Source organism: Rhea americana, unplaced genomic scaffold (assembly GCF_003343005.1).
Source record: "Rhea americana isolate MKP2758 unplaced genomic scaffold, rheAme1 scaffold_484, whole genome shotgun sequence".
Taxonomy (NCBI): Eukaryota; Metazoa; Chordata; class Aves; order Rheiformes; family Rheidae; genus Rhea; species Rhea americana.
The window spans coordinates 13,001-30,759 of record NW_028186628.1 but is presented as its reverse complement, the minus strand read 5'-3'; the positions used below and the strand labels follow the sequence as shown (position 1 = coordinate 30,759).

Sequence of the window (17,759 nt, the reverse complement as noted above, 5' to 3'; positions counted from 1 at the left end):
GGCGCCGGGTCCCCGACGCGGCCGCCCCCGCGTCTCATTCCACCTTAAGAAAGCTGCCCCTCCTCTGTACCTTCGCACCCTCCCGCTCCGCCGTTTCCCCTCTGGGCAGCTCGGTTACGGTATTTTTATCCGCCAGACAGGTTTCCTGTTTGCAATCCCCCGGCTTTCGGGCGCAGCGCGGCCGCGGAGGCGGCGGGGCAGCGCGGCCGGGTGCCCCCCGGCCGTGCCGGGGAGCGCGCCCGGGTTTTCTGCCCCTCGAGGGGCCGAGGCGCAGGAAACGCTCTTGGAAGTGACCCTAAAAGGCCTTTTCCAGCCTCTCTCGGCAGCCGGACGAGGCTCTTCCAGGCGGGGACAGCGCGGGGGGCGGGGGGAGGCGTTTCCCCAGAGACCTTGGAAGCGGCTTTTTTTTTTTCCCCTTTTGTTTTTTCCGGAGCCCCTGCCCAGCCCGGGCTCCGACGGCCGCCGGCGCCCCCGAGTCCCGGGAAGCGCGGGGATTTCTAGGAGAGCTCGCGCCCGGCGCTGCTCCGCGGCGGCTGGAGCCGGAGGCGCCGTGCCCGAAGCCTGGCTCCGTCCCGCGGGCCCCGGGGGCCGAGGTAAGGGGGGGGCGCGGGGCGGGGGGCGGCCGCCGTTTCGCCCCCTCCGGGGGTGGTTTATCCCGGGAGGCAGCGCCGGGGGCTGCGGGCGCGGCGCTGCTCCGCGCCGTGCCCCGGTTCCCCTCCGCGGGGGCGCGGGGGGCCCCTGCGGCTCTGCCCCCGGGGGAGGGAGCCGTGCGGACCCGCTCGCCGCTGCGGAAGGCTCTGGTCGGGAATCGCCGGCCCGGGGGTGCGAGGCTGAGCCGTGCCGTGCCGTGCCGAGCCGGACGGGGGCTCGGGGCCGGCTCGCCACCCCTCGCGGCCGCTTCCCGGGGGGCAGACGGGCCYGGCTCCCCGCGGGACGCCGGAGCGTCCTGCGTCGCTCCGAGGTCGGGGCGTTTGGTTGCCCCGGGACGCGGAGCCTCTGGGGCGTTTTCCGTCCCAGCTCGGACCAGCTCCCTCATCGAGCTGCTTTTTCCTGCTGGGGAGAGACCTCACCTCTGGCAGATCCCGTCAGCTTTTCCCTTTCCTGGTGTCCGCGAGCAGCGTCTCTTCCCGGCGCTTGGCTGGGTCCCTCAGTTCGGAGCTCCCTGCCTCAGTTTCCCCACCTGCAGCAGGCGATCAGAGCGGACCCCGTGGCCTGGGGCACCGTGCCGTGCCACAGTGTGGGCAGTGGKGCAGGGGCGATCTGYGCTGTGCYGGGCAGGGTTTTGGACCCCCGTTTRCAGYCGGGATGCTCCAGYRGGTGCAGGGGCTCCCACCTCTCCAGTGCCGCAGGTGGCAGCRTCCGCAGGAGCTGCAGGTCCGGGCAGCATCCAGCCCCGGCAGCCTGGCTCCGGTGGCCCCTTCCCTGGCTGCCAGGGGGTCATTAGCTTTGTTTTACAGCTGGGGAAACTGAGGCGCGGGATGACAGGGCTAAGCTCAGCCTCTGGCAATCGCCTGCTGCCTGCGTGAGCTGGAAACTCTTTGGAAGAGGCTTGTTTATTGCTTCAAGCTGCYGGGATTAAACCTCTCTTTAAGGACCCATTCCCGAGCTCCGGGCTCATCCCAGCTTCGGGCCGTAGATCCAGCTGCTCCCTGAGGTCAGGGCAGCTGCCTGGGTGCAATGCTCGTGGGTGCAATGAGCTGGGGGGGGCTCTGCTAGGAGCAAGGCGTGGGCCGGGCTCCCTGCGGGGCCCCACTTGCCCCCAGCCCGCTGAGCTGCTGCTGTTTCCGTCTTTGCAGGGATGGCCGAGGACGGCGGTGCGGGGGGCACCCCTGATGCTGCCCAGGTGGGTTTCTCGCCCTCGCTGCGAGCTTGTGCGTGAGCTTCGTGCATGGGGCTGTTACACTCGATTACGCCCTCCTTTTAAATAGCATGAACTTTGCTCTGCCTTTGGCACCTCCTGTTTGCCCCCTGCACACCAGGGGAAACTGAGGCACGGGCATGCGGCCTGGAGAGCTTTGCCACAGCAGCAGGGGCTTGGTGGGATGCGGTGGGGCGGGCGATCCCACGGGGCGCTCTGCAGCTGCTTCATGCATCATCGGGAGCCTCCCACCCAGAGCCTCCGTCCGCACAACCAGGAAGAAACATATGGACATATATGGCCCCCAGGCGGGCTGGCGGCCGGCCCTCCTGGCCGGACTTGCTTCCTTCCGGGAACGCAGCTCCTGCTGTCCAGCTCCCTGCCCCCTGCTGCTTCCCAGCCCCTTGGGCAGGGGTGTGAAAGTCTGCACCATCTGGAGAGCTTAGCGGAAATCAGGTGGAGGAGAGAGGGRCCAGGATTAATCCTGAAGAGCTTGAGCACAACCATGTTACGAGACACCAGAGAATCCCCACTCTGGGGGTGCCGCAGGGTGCGGGAGGCAGCACTGCTGGTGGGGATGAGGGACCCAGTGAGGGCTGGGGAACGGCCCGTGGCGGCTGAGTGGGGTGTCCTGGTGCGGCCCTGCAGGACGCGGCGAGGGAGGAGGCACCAGCTCCCGCGGCTGCCTTCAGACCGGGCAACGTGGAGGACCTCTACGAGCTGCTGGAGAAGCTGGGCAGGTGAGCGGGGTCTCCGGCAGGTCCTGCAGCTGGGAGCAGGCACCCGGACGCCTCGGTCCCCCCGCGGGCGCTGCAGGGCAGGTGGGCGCCCATGGCCACGTGTCCTCCCCGGCGAACCCAGCCTGGCCGTCTCGCCGCAGCGGGCACTTCGGTGTGGTAAAGCGGTGCCAGGAGCGGAGCACGGGCACCTTCTACGCCGCCAAGTTCGTGAAGACGCGCAAGTGCCGGGGCAGCCGGCTGGGCTTGGACCGGGCGCAGGTGGAGCGGGAGGTCTCCATCCTCCGGCAGCTCGACCACCCCAACATCATGCAGCTCCACGACCTCTTCGCCAGCAAGGCCGAGGTGGTGCTCATCCTGGAGCTGTGAGTGGGGGGCCGGGGGATGAACCTCCCTTTACACGCTGGTGGTGGGGGGAGGATGCTCACGGCGCTGCGTGCCCCCCGCACCGTGCAGCATCCGCGGCGGGGAGCTCTTCGACTTCATCGCCGAGAAGGAGGTGCTGTCGGAGGAGGCGGCCGTCGAGTTCCTGGTGCAGATCCTGCGCGGCGTGGAGTACATGCAYGCCCGCCGCATCGCCCACTTCGACCTCAAGGTGCCCGCGGTGGGGGGGGGGATGCAGCCGCTCGCCGGAGCCCCCCGTGCCGGAGCCCCCGGCCACATCCTGCCCCAGTTCCTGGAGGTTTTGTGGTGCTTTTGGGGGGCTGCCGTGGCTCGGGGACCCCAGCGTCCTCCCCGTCACACCCCGCCGGCCCTCGCGCAGCCCGAGAACATCATGCTGCGGGAGAAGGACGTGCCCAAGCCCCAGATCAAGATCATCGACTTCGGGCTGGCCCGGAAGCTGGAGGACGGCGCGACCTTCAAAAGCCTCTGCGGGACCCCGCAGTACATCGGTGCGGCGGCCGGGGGCCGGGGGGCCGGGGACGCCCCCGGGGGCACCCGGCTCTCACGCGGCCCCGTGTGTCCCCAGCTCCCGAAGTGATCAACTACGAGCCGCTGAGCTCCGCCGCCGACATGTGGTGAGAGGCGACGGGGAGCCGGCGCGGAGACCCCGCGGGCCGAGCCGCTGGGCACGGGCACGGGCACGGGCACGGGCACGGGCACGTCCCGGGCAGGCGGAGCGCCGCGAGCCGGGGGCGTCCGCGCGGCTGCTCCCGGCCGCGGGCTGCAGCGCCTGATGCCCCCCATCCGTGTCCGCCTTGCAGGAGCATCGGCGTCATCACCTACGTCCTGTGAGTGCGGGCGGGACGCGGAGAGGTGGCCCGGGGCCGGCGGTGGCGGCCCCCGCGCTCGGCGGCTCCCGCGCTCAGCACCCCTGTCGTCTCGCCCGCAGGCTCAGCGGCCTCTCCCCCTTCCAGGGCGAGACGGACGCCGAGACCCTCGCCAACGTCGTCGCCGGCGCCTACGACTTCGAGGAGCGCTACTTCGGCGACGCATCCGACATGGCCAAGGACTTCATCCGGCAGCTCCTGCGGAAGGAGCCGGGGTGAGTGCCGGCGCCGCCGGGGGGGGGGCCGGGCCGGGCAGCCCCCCGCCGCCCTGATGCAACCAGCCGGGCGCTCTTGCAGGGAGCGCATGACGGCGGCCGAGTGCCTCGTCCACCCCTGGATCAAGGTGAGGGGCTGCGGCGGGGCCGGAGCGGGGCCGGCGGCGCCGGGGCGGCGGGTGACGGTGCCGGGCTCTCCGCTCCCCGGCAGCCGCTGAGCCGGAAGCAGGCGGCGAACCGGAGCCGCTCCTCCATCAACATGAAAAACTTCCGCAAGTTCAACGCGCGGCGGAAATGGAAGGTGAAGGGCGGCCCGGGCCCGCGGGGGGGGCTGGGGGCTCCCGCCGCCCCCCTGTCCACCCCCCTGCGTCTGCCTGGGAGCCGCCCTCTGGGGAGGGGGGTCCGTGGTGCCCGGGGGGTCTGCGCCCAGGGCGGCGCTGCGCTCAGGGGGGTGGGGGAGGAGGGGATGCTCCCCCCCCCATTGCATCCTGCCTTTCCGTGCCCCCCACCCCAGCTCTCCTATAACATGGTGTCGGCGTGCAACCGGCTCTGCCGCATGCGGCTCCTGTGCCGCCGGAGGAAGGAGGACGAGGACTTGGTGAGCGGCCGGGGGCCCCGGGGGCCCCCCCCCCCCCTCAAGGCCAGGGGCAGAGGGCTCGGGCGGGGGGGGGGCAGGGTCCTGGCGCTGCCCTCCAACCCCCCTGTGCCCCCCCAGCGCTGCTGCGAGAGCGACCAGGAGGCCGACGGCAGCCACCCCGCGACGCTGCTGCGCCGCCGGAGGAGCAGCTGCTCGTGAGCGGGGGGAGGCGAGCGGGGCCCCGCCGCGGGGGGAGATCCGGCCCCCTGCCCCTCCTGCACGCGGGCGGCCCCGGGCTGGAGACGCTCTGCGGCCCCCTCGCTCCCAGCCCTGCAGCGCTGGGGTGGGGGGCAGGGCTGCTGGGGGGCCCCAGGGCTGCTGGGGCAGTGAGACCCCCCATCTGCCCCCCCCCAGCCCTGCTGGCTCCCCGTTTTGGTTGCATTTGGAGAAATAAAGGTGCCCCCCCACCATCGGGTCTTGCGTCTGCACAGGGGACGGGCCAGCACTGTGCACCCTCGGCTTCCTCCCGCTCCTCTTCCTCAGACCCCYCGGGGGACTGGGGGGACATGCTGGCACGTGGCTTTGTGCAGGGACCTGGCCCAGCCAGCGGTGACCCCGCTGCATCCCGGGTTTGGCCCGTGTGGAGGGTCCCAGCTCACCCCCTCCCTGGGGCTGCTGCTCCTCCAGGCTCTGCAGCACCTGAGGGGTCCCGGGGGGTCTCTTCCCCTCGCTGGCTCAGGATTGGGGGGCACGGGAGGCTGCAAGAGGTCCCARGAGCATGCCCTTGCCCTGGCCGGGGAAACTGAGGCACGCGGCGACGGAGGCGGCGGGGGACCCAGGCGTCCTGGCTGCCGCCCGCGGGGCCGGAGGCCAGACCCCCCCTTCCCTGCCGGGGCCGCGCTCTGGGCCGCCCCGTTCGCCTCCTCTCCCTTCTCCCCTCTCTATTTCCCAAACAAGAAATAGGCGGCCCTGGCCCGGCCCCGCTCAGTTGTCAGGCTAAATATTTTGTGTGCGGCAGCCGAAAACAAAAGTGAAGGGGGCCGCGCGGGCCCGGCGAGGGCCGGGCAGGGAGCGCCGCGGGCCGGGCCCAGGCGTCCGGGGCTGCACCGGTGCCTCCGTGCGGGACCCGCCGCCTCCGCGGAGCCGCCGTCCTCGGGGCTGTGGGCCATGGGGGCGAAGGCGGCAGCGGCGGTGCTGCGGCTCGGGGTGGCCCTGCTGCTCCTCGGTCCCGTCCCGCCGCCCCTGGCAYGGGCCACGTCCGAAAGTAAGTGCCCGGAGAGGGCGAGGGGGGATCCGGGATGGGACAGCCCTGGGTTGGGGGAGCGAGAGGCTCCGTGCCCGGGGGCTTCGGGGCTGGCTCGGATGCTCCCTGCATCTCTTCAGCTCCTCCTTTGCTCCCTGCCTCAGTTTCCCTTTTCCCCGTCTCCGCTGCAGCCCCCCGCTGTATCCAGGGCCGCTCTGGGGCTGGGACCTGGCCTCCTGCCCACGCAGCCCCCGTGGGAGTGGGACCCCCCCGCCAAGCCCTGGTGCTGCGGGAAGTGACTCCTTCGCTCGGGTTTCTTGGAAAAGCTGCGTCCCGGGAGGCGCCGGGCTCGGCCGCGCGGGCTGTGATGGGAAGCGGCGAGCGTGGAGCAGGGGGGATCGCGCCRGAGTCGGGGGCATCGATCGCTCGTGTTTGCAGGGGGCTGGGGACGTGTGGGCAGAAAATTGGAGCTCAACGATGGAAAGCAGCTGGGAAAGGGGGAAAATCCCTGGGGAGGACCAGGGCGGGGAGCAGGGGGCCGCGGCTGGGWGGAAAAGCCCCAGCGGGATCTCGCGGCTAAGGTCAGCGCGTCTCTGCTCCTGCCCGGCTCCGCCGGAGGACAGGGGTGCCGGGACGCCTGGGTTTGCTGCCGGCTTTGGGGGTGCYCTCTCCCCTCCCGCTCCCCAGTGCCTCAGTTTCCCCATCGGTACCATCGGTTGACGGAGGAGCAGATGGTGCCACGGGAGGATGAAGTGTCCGAGCAAAGGGGCTGTGCCAAGAGCTGCTTCGGGCACCCTCCTTGCCCCCTCTGCCCCCAGTGAGGGGCCAGAGCACCCCAGCTCCCTCTCTGCCCCCCAYGAGGGTCCGGAGCACCCCCACCCCCCCACGAGGGGCTGGGGCCGGTCCCATCTCTCCTGCACGGCGGAGGGCGGCAGCGGCTTTGCCAAGGTCGCGGGGGGGACGCACCAGCTTGAGCCCGGGGCCGCCCACGGCCCAGCGGGACCAGACCCATAGCTGACCCCGTCCCTCGGGCGGCCGGAGACAGTCCCCGTGTCCCGGCCGAGCATCCCGGGGACGTGGCGAGGGGGGTCCGGGCCGGGCAGGGCCCTCCGCCGCGGGGGCGGCGGGCGGCAGCCGGCGCGTTTGCCGACGTCCCCGCCACGCCGGGCTCGCGGCACGCGCCGGCGTGGGAACCCGGAGCGCGCGGAGCCGGGAAGAGCCCCGCGCGGCTGCCGGTGCTCAGGGTAGGGGCTGAGCTGGCCGGGTTTGTCCTCGGTGTTTACAGTAAATCCCTCTCGGGTATCGGCGCGCTTCTCCCGGCGATAACTCGGCGTCAGGTTGCAGGCGCTGGGCGCGCGGGGGCTGCGGGGAAGCCGCCGGCTCGCCAGGCTCTTCGCGTCCCCGTCGGGAGCGGGAAGCAGGAGGCTCCCGGCTCCGTGTCCCCTCCGCCGTGCCGGCTCTCTGCAACAGCCCCGGGGGGAAATCCGGGTGGAAAACCCCCCCGGGGTGGGAAACGGTGCCATTCCCGCGTGGCAACGGGAAGGGCAAAGGCCGCACACCAGGGAGGGGGGGGTGAGCATTGCCCCCCCGGCTCCCGGCAGCCAGGGCTCGTTAGCGTCACGGCTCGCGCCGGGCTCCCGTCGCTCCCGGACAACTCCTGCCCCGGAGCGCCGAGGCGCGTGTCGGCTCGCTGTCAGAGCCGCTCGCGTCTCCCCTGAACGTTCAAAGCAATTCTGGCCAAATTTGACAGCCAGGATGAAGATATTAAATCCTCCCCCCCCCAACGCTGCTGCCGCCCCGGGCTGCGCTGCAGCCGTGGTGYGGGGGTCTCCGGGGGGGGGCAGCTCTTCTCGCTGCCCACGCCGGCCCTCTCCCCCCACCCCGCAGTCTGCGGCAGCATGGACATCCGCAACGACGTCTCCCAGCTCCAGAAGCTGGAAAACTGCTCCATCATCGAGGGCAACCTGCAGATCCTGCTCATGTTCACCACGGGCGCCGAGGACTTCCGGGGGCTCAGCTTCCCGCGCCTCCTCATGATCACCGAGTACCTGCTGCTCTTCCGCGTCTACGGGCTGGAGAGCCTCCGCGACCTCTTCCCCAACCTCTCCGTCATCCGCGGCACCAGCCTCTTCTTCAACTACGCCCTGGTCATCTTCGAGATGCCCCACCTGCGGGACATCGGGCTGCACAGCCTGACCCACGTGCTGCGCGGCTCGGTGCGCATCGAGCGCAACCAGGAGCTCTGCCACATCTCCACCATCGACTGGGGGCTGCTGCTGCCCGACGCCGTGGACAACAACTACATCGTGGGCAACAAGCTGGTGGAGGAGTGCGCCGACGTCTGCCCGGGCATCCTGGACGTGGAGAAGCCCTGCGTGCAGACCAGCGTCAACGGGCAGCTCGATTATCGCTGCTGGACCTCCAGCTACTGCCAGAAAGGTGGGTACCGGTGGTCGCCCAGCGCCATTGCGTTACTGGGAACGTCAAAACAAGCCACGAGCTTTGCAGCCCCCCGGGCCGAAGGGGCCGGGCAGTGGGATGCGGGTACCCACAGCCAGGGGGTAACTGGGAGGGCGGCTGGGCCCGGGGTGCCCCGGCGGGCGGGCGGCCCGCCGACCCTGCCCTGCCGCCGGGAGGGTGCTGCGGCAGGAGTAATCGGATCCGCGCTGTATCATCGGCCGGGGGAGAGGCCAGCTCCCAGCTGCGGTGTTTTCCCAGCRGGGAGGTAAATACAGGCCCCTCCCGGGCTCGTTTGCTGTAAACAGGAGGCCTGGTAATGAAATATATACTATAAACACAGATCCTTATCAGGGMTGTAACCTCGGCCACTGCCCCAGCACCAGCTGCACGGAGCAGCTCCCGCTGCTCCTCCGGGGAGCTGGGGCACAGCAGGGGATGGGCCTCGACAGCCCTCACCCACCCATCTATCTGGCTGGCTTTCCATCCACCCATTTGTCCGCCCAGCTGATCACCTATGTAGCCCTCCACACTGCTATGCATCTACTCATCCATCCTGCCATCCAACCTGCTGTCCATCCATCCTGGTCTCCATCCATCCATCCACCTATCTGTCCTGCTATCTCTCCATCCACCCATTCATCCACCTGTTCATCCACCCATCTACCTGGCCATCTACCCACTCACCCATCTGTCCTGCTACTCATCCACCCACCCATCCATCCTGCTCTTCATCCATCATACCATCCATCCTTCCTGCTCTCCATCCACCCGTCCATCCTGCTCTTCATCCCTCTACCCACCCGCCCATCCATTCTGCTCTCTGTCCATCCACCTGTTCATCCATCCATCCATCCATCCTTCTTTCCTTGCCCCCTGCAGCAGGAGTGTGCCAGAAACTCCCCTCCTGCCCCCACTCTTCCCACCTCTTGCTTCTTGCCCTGGGCAAAGCCCAGACCCTTTGCTCCCACCCCCCTGCTGATGGGCAGCCCCTTGCCAGCTCCGGGCTGGCAGCAGCATGAGTCCCCCCGCAAACCAGGGCCAGGCGGTCACTCAAACTCCTTTTCTCTGGGAAAAGCCCCTTTTTGGCCAGCCCCCGGGCACGCAGGGCCCCACGGCGCGCCGTGTGTCTCCCCGCAGTGTGCCCCTGCGGCGCGGGCTCGGCGTGCACGGCGGCGGGCGAGTGCTGCCACGCCGAGTGCCTGGGGGGCTGCGGGCGGCCCCGCGACAGCCGGGCCTGCGTCGCCTGCCGCCACTTCCACTTCAACGGGCACTGCCTGCCCTCCTGCCCGGCCCGCACCTACGAGTACGAGGGCTGGCGCTGCGTCACGGCCGAGTACTGCGCCAGCCTCCGCAAGGTCTCCGAGAACCCCCGCGACGCCTCCAAGTTCGTCATCCACCGGCGGCAGTGCCTCTCCGAGTGCCCCTCGGGATACACCAGGAACGAGAGCAGGTGGGAGCACGGGGTGCTGCAAAACGGTGGCGGTGGGGTGCTCGGGACGCCCGCACGCGGCTCACATCCCGCCCGCCTGCAGCATCTTCTGCCACAAGTGCGAGGGGCTGTGCCCCAAGGAGTGCAAGGTGGGCACCAAGACCATTGACTCGACCCGGGCGGCGCAGGAGCTGGCGGGCTGCACCCTCGTCGAAGGCAGCCTCATCATTAACATCCGCCGGGGCTGTGAGTGCCGGTGCCGGTCACCTCCCTGCCCGCGGGTCCGTCCTCGTGCAAATCCCTCTGTGCAAGCCCCGCATGCCCCGGTGCTCCAGGGACCAGAGATGGGGCAAGAGGGGAGTGTCTTTCACTGCAGGCAGTGCTGGTGGCACTGGTGGGTGGGTTAATGGGTGGGTACTGCTGGGTGCTGGGCTCTCCACGTGCTGCCGTGTGAGTTGGGGGTGATGCAAAGGCCAGCACCGTTCCCCACCCCGCACTCAACACCGTGGGTATCTCCAGATAACCTGGCCTCAGAGCTGCAGAGCAGTCTGGGCCTCATTGAGACCATCACGGGCTTCCTGAAGATCAAGCACTCTTTTGCCCTCGTCTCCTTGTCCTTCTTCAAGAACCTCAAGCTGATCCGCGGTGACTCTATGGTGGATGGGTAAGGACAGGTGGACAAGGGGGCTAGGGTGGGACATGGCTTTGGAGGCATCTCTGCCCACTGTCTCTGCACRCATCTCTTCCTCCAGGAATTACACCCTGTATGTCCTGGACAACCAGAACCTGCAGCAGCTCTGGGACTGGAGCCACCATGTTCTCTCCATYCCTGTGGGCAAGATGTATTTTGCCTTCAACCCCAAGCTGTGCCTGGCCGAGATCTACCGCATGGAGGAGGTCACGGGCACCAAGGGGCGGCAGAACAAGGCCGAGATCAACCCCCGCACCAATGGGGACCGGGCGTCCTGTGAGTGCAGGGCTGCGGACGGTGGGCGCTGTGGTGGGCACCCGGCCCTGGGGCTGCAGGGAGGCACCACGACCGCTGSCTTGAGCCTTGCACCCCTCCACAGGCAAGACCCAGACCCTCCGCTTCATCTCCAACGTCACTGAGKCCGACCGCATCTTCCTCAAGTGGGAGCGCTACCGGCCCCCCGAGTACCGGGACCTCCTCAGCTTCATCGTCTACTACAAGGAGTCGTAAGTGGTCCCCCGTCCCCTGCTTGATTGTCCCCCTTGTCGAGAGCATGGGGTGGTGGGTGCAACCCCTTCCTGGCAGCCCCCAGCATCCCCACAGAGCTGACTGCAACTCTCCTGGGGCTGGTGGACCCCGGTGGCATCCCCGGGGCCGGGTTCCCACAGAGCGGGAGGGCTGGGGCCACCGCACGGTCCTTGACACCCGGGGCCAGGCCCTTCCAGAATGTGTCGGAGTACGTGGGGCAGGACGCCTGCGGGGCCCACAGCTGGAACGTGGTGGACGTGGAGCTGCCCCTCAGCACCGAGCAGGAGCCCGGCGTGGCCTTGCTCAACCTCCGGCCCTGGACCCAATACGCCATCTTCGTCCGCGCCATCACCCTCACCACGGCCGAGGAGGGRCGCAACTACGGGGCAGAGAGCGAGGTGGTCTACATCCGCACCATGCCAGCCGGTAAGGGCTGTACCGGGAAGGGGGGGCTCATAGGAGGGACGGGCGTCCAGGCTAATGTCCTCACGTCTGCCCAGCCCCAACGGTGCCCCGAGATGTCATCTCCATGTCCAACTCCTCCTCGCACATCGTGGTGCGCTGGAAGCCGCCCACACAGCGCAACGGCAACATCACCTACTACCTGGTGCTGTGGCAGCAGCTGGCCGAGGACATGGAGCTCTACGTCAACGACTACTGCCACAAAGGTGGTGGCTGGGGTGGGGATGGGGCAGGGACAGGGACAGAGCCGGGGGGCAGGCAGGATGGGCAGGTCCCCCCGAGCCCRGGGACGAGGACACCAGGGTGCATCCCACTCTCCCGGGTCCCTCCTGCTGGGATGGGGACGCTGGGGACGGCGTTGCCAGCCCTGCCCGGCTGCGCCCTGCAGGCCTGAAGCTGCCGACGAGCAGCGCGGACACGCGCTTCAGCGCCGAGGACGGGGCCGGCCCCGAGCTGGAGCAGGACGCCGAGGAGGGCTGCTGCCCCTGCCGCCCCGCCGACGGGCGGCTCCGCATGGAGGGCGAAGCCGAGTCCTTCCAGAAGAAGTTCGAGAACTTCCTCCACAACTCCATCATCATCCCCAGGTGCTCTCCCCGGGATGCCCCCCAGGCTGGCCCAGGGGAAGGAGCCTGGTGCTTGGCTGTGGCACGAGTCTGCYCCAGGGAAGGGGATACCCTGGCTGCTCCTGGCAGATCCTTTAACYGATTTCTCGCTGTCTCAGGCCACCGTGGAAGGTGACATCAGTGAACAAGAACCCGCAGAGGTGAGCAAGGGCCAGGCTGCAGGCTGAGCACCACAAACCACCTGCAGAAGCAATGAGGGGTCTCTCTCCCTTGCTCCATTTGGGGAGGAGCCCAGGCGTCCTGCTTCCCCATGTCCCATCCCCGTCTGCCTGCCCTGCAGGACCCCGAAGCGGCGCCGCGACGTCCCGGCAGTGACCAGCACCGGCCAGGCCCCAGCGAACGCCTCGTCCGCGGAGCCACCGGGCAACGCGCCGGCCCCGAGCCGCCCCGGCGGCGAGCCCAAGCCCGACTTCCAGATCTTCGAGGACAAGGTGGTGCGCGACCGGACGGTGCTGTCCCAGCTGCGGCACTTCACCGAGTACCGCATCGACATCCACGCCTGCAACCACGCCGCCCACACCGTGGGCTGCAGCGCCGCCACCTTCGTCTTCGCCAGGACCATGCCCGAACGTAGGTGCCCGTCGTGCGGGGGGCAGAGCCAGCCTCGCCTTTGCCCTGAGATGAGACCAGGGCCTGGCCCGTCTCTGATGCCCGGGATGCTCTTGGGTCCTGGCTCCTTTGGTAAAGGGTTTGGCACTAGATCTGGATGCTCATCCTGCTGTGCCCCTCTCTAGTGCAAGCCGATAACATTCCCGGCAATGTCACATGGGAGCCAGCCAGCAAGAACAGCGTCCTGCTGCGCTGGGAAGAGCCCAGGAACCCCAACGGGCTCATCCTCAAGTACGAGATCAAGTACAGCCGTGAGAGCGAGGTGAGGACCCCACCAACATCCCCAGGTCGGTCCATGCGACCGGCCGCCTGCGCACCCCGGTCCTGGTCCCCAGGTTTTGAGGGCAGGGACCAGAGGTTTCTACAACGGAGCCCTGGCTTGTGGGGGCAGAAGTGCCACTGCCCCTTCACCCCCCCCCAGGAGGTCACCACCGTCGTCTGCGTCTCCCGCCACCGCTACTCCAAGTACGGCGGTGTCCACCTGGCTCTGCTCCAGCCGGGCAACTACTCCGCCAAGGTCCGGGCCACCTCGCTGGCCGGCAACGGCTCATGGACGGGGCTCATCAAGTTTTACATCCTGGGACCAGGTATCGGGCAGGCGGCAGGGGAACACAGCACCAGCGGGTTCCCCAGGCTGAGGGGCAAGGAATCAGGGGTGCTGCTTGGCCAGGGAGCTGGGGGGTCAGGAGATGCTGCTGGTCGGGGCACCAGGGGAATTGGGGGTGCTGCTGGACTGGGGCTCTGGAGGATCAGGAGATGCTCCTGCATTAGGGAACTGCAGGGGGATAGGGTGTCCGGCCATGCCGGGGTGCAGAGTCTGGCACGGCAGGGTCTGCTGGGCACTAGACCCAATCCTCGCCCATGGGCACATGTCCTTGGCAGCCGAGGAGGAGTCCAGTAGCCTCTACGTCCTGCTCACCGTCACACCTGTGGTCCTCATGGTGCTCATCTCGTGCCTTGCTGTCTTCGTCTTCTTCTACAACAAGAAGAGGTAGCACCCCCCATCCGCAACCCCTGGGCTTGGTCACAGCCCCGGCTGGAGCCGAGGCTGGGAAAGGACCATGGGAGGCGGCATCGTGCCCTCGTCCCTCTCTCCCCCTTCCGGGCCAAGGCAAGAGCGGCCCCTGAGCGATGCCCACCCCTTGCAGGAGCAACGACGGTTACCCCAGTGGGACCCTCTACGCCTCCGTCAACCCCGAATACTTCAGCGCCTCGGACAGTATGTAGAGACGGGCAGGCATGCCTCCTCAGAGGGGATCCTTGTGGGACCCTTGCAGGGGGGAAACTGAGGCACGAGACACGAAGGGTCCCCGAGGTGCCCAGTGGGAGCTGGTCCCTGAGCTGGTCCTTGCTGCATGATCTGGATCTCCTTATGTTTTGCCCTCAAAGCTCTGCACCCCTCTGTGGGCAGCATGAGGGGTTCATGCAGCTGGGACCCCAAGCCCCTGGGGTGGCCCTGTCCGCAGTGACAGGGACAGTGATCGGGTGGTCCCCCGCCTTAACCCCACAGTGTACATCCCCGATGAGTGGGAAGTGTCGCGGGAGAAGATCACAGTGATCCGGGAGCTGGGGCAGGGCTCCTTCGGGATGGTGTACGAGGGGCTGGCGCAGGACATCGAGGCCGAGGGCCAGGAGACCAAGGTGGCCCTGAAGACAGTCAACGAGCTGGCCACCATGCGGGAGCGCATCGAGTTCCTCAACGAGGCCTCCGTCATGAAAGCCTTCAAGTGCCACCATGTGGTAGGTGGGCGGTCGGGATGCGTGGAGGGAGGGAGGACGGCKCAGGGTGGGTCTGCTCACCTGCCCCCACCCCTGCCCAGGTCCGGCTCCTCGGCGTTGTGTCCCAGGGCCAGCCAGCCTTGGTCATCATGGAGCTGATGACACGTGGGGACTTGAAAAGCTACCTGCGCTCACTCAGGCCTGATGCTGAGGTGAGGGGCTGACACAGGAACGGATCCCTGGGGGGCTGTGGATCGTCTGTTGCCCACCCTCAAGCCCTGCTTTTTGGGGGTCCAGGCACCGTGTGCACCCATCCCCATCTCTCCCTCTGCGCTTGGTGCAGAACAACCCCGGGCTGCCCCCGCCCGCGCTTGGGGACATGATCCAGATGGCGGGCGAGATCGCCGACGGCATGGCCTACCTCCACGCCAACAAGTTCGTGCACCGGGACCTCGCCGCCCGCAACTGCATGGTCTCCGAGGACTTCACCGTCAAGATTGGAGGTGGGCACCCAGCAGTGGGTGGGCATGGCCCCAGCACCCTGCACGGCCTGGGGCTCATGTCTCCTCCTCATCCTCCTCCAGATTTTGGTATGACCCGGGACATCTACGAGACAGATTATTACCGCAAAGGTGGCAAGGGGCTGCTCCCCGTGCGCTGGATGTCCCCCGAGGCCCTGAAAGATGGGATCTTCAACACGCACTCGGACGTCTGGTGGGTGCTGGGCGAGCGGGGGGTGCGCCGTGGGGCCGGGGACGTCCCCGTGCTGACCGGTGGCACCTGCCAGCAGGTCCTTCGGGGTGGTGCTGTGGGAGATCGCCACGCTGGCCGAGCAGCCCTACCAGGGCATGTCCAACGAGCAGGTCCTGCACTTCGTCATGGACAACGGGGTCCTGGAGAGGCCCGAGAACTGCCCCGACCAACTGTGAGTGGGGAGAGCCGCGCCGGCCGCGGTGCCCATCACCCTGGCTTCTGGTCAACAGAGTGATGCCGTGGGGAGGGAAACGGGGTGGCCTGGGGGYGCCGGGCCCCCCCAGACCCAAGCGGGTGCCCTCTCTCCCGCAGCCACGAGCTGATGTGCCTGTGCTGGCAGCAGAACCCGCGCCAGCGCCCCTCCTTCGTCCAGCTGCTGGAGCGCATCAAGGACCACATGGCGCCCGCTTTCCGCACCCTCTCCTTCTTCTACAGCCCCCAGAACCGGCGGCGCGGCTCGGGCGAGCCCTCCGACGCCGAGACGGACCCGCTCCCCGAGGAGCACGAGCCGCCCGCCTCCCCGCCGCCCGCCCGCGAGGACCGTGGCCGGCTCCCGAACGGGGCGCCCGGCCTCTGACCCCCCCTCCCCGGCCCCGGCGCTCGGGGGATTTCCTCGAAGAAACGGGGAGGGATTTCCTCGAAGCTCACTCCGGACTTCTCCTCCCGTCCCACACGTGCCCCGGGGAAGGACCTGCGGGGGCCGTTTGTGTTATTTATTGCGGGGAAGGGAAGGGGGGTCGTGGCCGGCGAGCGGGGCTGTGCGCTAGGAGCTGCACGTGCTGCAGCACCCCGGGCGCAGGCAAACCCCGGCGTGGGAAAAGGGGGGGGGGGAGATGCCCCACGCGGCGCCGCGGGCGGTCGCGTGTGCCGTGCCTGGCCGGGCTCCCGCAGGCGCCRACCTTCCCTTAGAAATAAAACCGGGTGCCCTGAGCTGGGGGAGAGACCGGGGTGCCGTCCTCCGCGCGGCCGGCRGGAGGGTGCGTGGGCACCGGCTGCTTCCCGGCTGCGGTTTCTTTCCTTTTTTTTTTTGATTTGAAGGCTGGGGGTGGCTGGGGAAATGAGGGTCAGTGGAGTGGGGAGCAGGACTTGGGGGTCAGGGTTGTCCCCCCCTGCCGCCCGGTGCTGTCGGCATTGCCGCCTCTGCCGCAGCACCCCCAGCCCATCTGCGAAGCAGGTCAGTAGCGTTACCCCCGTTTTACAGATGGGGAAACTGAGGCGCGGGGGCCCCAGCAGGCAGAGCTGCCCGGGACCACCCTGCCGCCTCCCCGAGCCACCGCTGGGTCCCTGGGGCTGGGACCGGCGCCCAGGTCTGCGAACGGGGCTTCGCTGGCTTCCCCGCGGCCGTGGGACGAGCGCGAATAAAGCGGGACGAAGCTCGGCGGAGGCGGTGCTCTGGTTTCTGGGGGGCACCGTGGGGCCAGGGTGCCCAGCGGGGAGCCATGCACAGGCCTCCCCCCACCGCTGCCGCCACTGGCCCCGGTGACTTCCTCGGGGCGTTTCTGGGGGAAAAATATCTGGGCGGCGGAAGCCGGGAAGATGCGGCGTGCGGGAGCCGCTGGGATCTCCGGCTTGGCGGGGGGGGGGGTCTCGGGTGCTCAGCCGAGGCCACTGCCCCTGGGTGCTGGAGACCGGCCGTGGTGGGGCAGGTGGAGRTTTCCCACGCCGTGGGGCTGGAGCCAGCACTCGGCACCCTCGTGGGAACCTGCCTCTCCAGGCGTTTTCCAGCTCTGGCCTGTCCCAGCCAGACCCGGGATGGCTTCACCCTTCCTCACCTGGCACTCTCCGATGGCTGGGGAAACTGAGGCACGGCGTCGCCTGAGCCCCACCTCTGCCCCCCCATGAGGACAGTCCAGCTCGTGGTGGCAAGAGCGAGGCTCCGTCCTGGAGCAGCAAGGTCCCATCCTGCCCTCTGGAGCCCAGGCTGAGAACGTGCCAAACTCAGTGCCTGCATGAGCCACCCCCGAGGGCGCGGGGGCCACATCCGGCCCTGCAGCGCCCTGAGCCCTGCGTCCTCGTCGCCCGCAGGCTCGGGGACAGGCAGCGGCGTCAGGGCTGGCCCTGGCCTGAGCGCGGTGCGTCAACCCCCCGCCTGACGCTGCAAATTCCTCGGAGGCTCAGGGGCACCTTCCCACGCTCCCCGCGGCCCCGGCCRGCTCCCTCGCTGCTCCGAGGCAGCAGGGCAGGCTCGGACGGGCAGGGGACGGCGACGGCACGTGTCCTCCCGCTCCCCATGGACCCCACAGTTGGAGGGGGGCGGATTTGGCTGCGAGGGGCTGGAGCTGGCGGGGTGCAGGGCTCAGCGCCGGCGGATGCAATGCTGTCACGGCGCCGTCCATGCCCTTCCTCCCCTGGGGGAGAGGAAGAGGAGGAGGAGGGTCCCTGCCAGGGCTGCTCCGAGGGGTGAGGGCTGGGGATGTGGGGATGGGCACACCCCGATGCTACGGAGAGGCTTCAAGCTGCCTGGTCGTGCTTTGAGATTTTGGGAGATGGCCACGGGGTGGGGGTGAGACCTGCTGGGGCTGGGGGTTCCTCGTGGCCTTCGCTCGAGGGTCCCGGCGGGGCTGAGCTCCCTCACCCCCGGCAC

The 17,759-nt window shown here is 68.9% G+C and overlaps 2 protein-coding genes across 6 annotated transcripts; both read left to right on the top strand.

Moving 5' to 3' along the window:
* The first annotated feature begins 99 nt into the window (after positions 1-99).
* Positions 100-4,970, top strand: LOC146588973 (death-associated protein kinase 2-like). Of its 5 annotated transcripts, none has more exons than XM_085317004.1 (14): positions 103-593; positions 1,593-1,654; positions 1,797-1,843; positions 2,507-2,598; positions 2,739-2,960; positions 3,052-3,190; positions 3,359-3,488; positions 3,566-3,614; positions 3,801-3,827; positions 3,929-4,081; positions 4,164-4,209; positions 4,293-4,382; positions 4,596-4,679; positions 4,797-4,970. In XM_085317004.1, the coding sequence occupies exons 3-14, from the start codon at positions 1,799-1,801 to the stop codon at positions 4,875-4,877; spliced, it is 1,158 nt and encodes a 385-aa protein (XP_085173130.1). In that variant the 5' UTR covers positions 103-593; positions 1,593-1,654; positions 1,797-1,798; the 3' UTR covers positions 4,878-4,970. The 5 variants fall into 5 exon arrangements, with proteins under 5 accessions (XP_085173132.1, XP_085173133.1, XP_085173130.1 ...); XM_085317003.1 differs by having other exon boundaries at positions 1,458-1,654; XM_085317006.1 differs by lacking the exon at positions 4,596-4,679 and having other exon boundaries at positions 100-593; positions 1,458-1,654.
* Positions 4,971-7,779: 2,809 nt separating this feature from the next.
* On the top strand, positions 7,780-15,999 carry INSRR (insulin receptor related receptor). The gene is made up of 21 exons (XM_085316998.1): positions 7,780-8,340; positions 9,499-9,811; positions 9,894-10,036; positions 10,310-10,454; positions 10,543-10,757; positions 10,861-10,987; positions 11,197-11,435; positions 11,510-11,677; positions 11,860-12,055; positions 12,193-12,234; positions 12,375-12,664; positions 12,829-12,965; positions 13,125-13,290; positions 13,586-13,694; positions 13,852-13,922; positions 14,214-14,443; positions 14,524-14,634; positions 14,766-14,925; positions 15,007-15,136; positions 15,213-15,347; positions 15,488-15,999. The coding sequence occupies exons 1-21, from the start codon at positions 7,800-7,802 to the stop codon at positions 15,750-15,752; spliced, it is 3,933 nt and encodes a 1,310-aa protein (XP_085173124.1). The 5' UTR covers positions 7,780-7,799; the 3' UTR covers positions 15,753-15,999.
* The last annotated feature ends 1,760 nt before the right edge of the window (positions 16,000-17,759 follow it).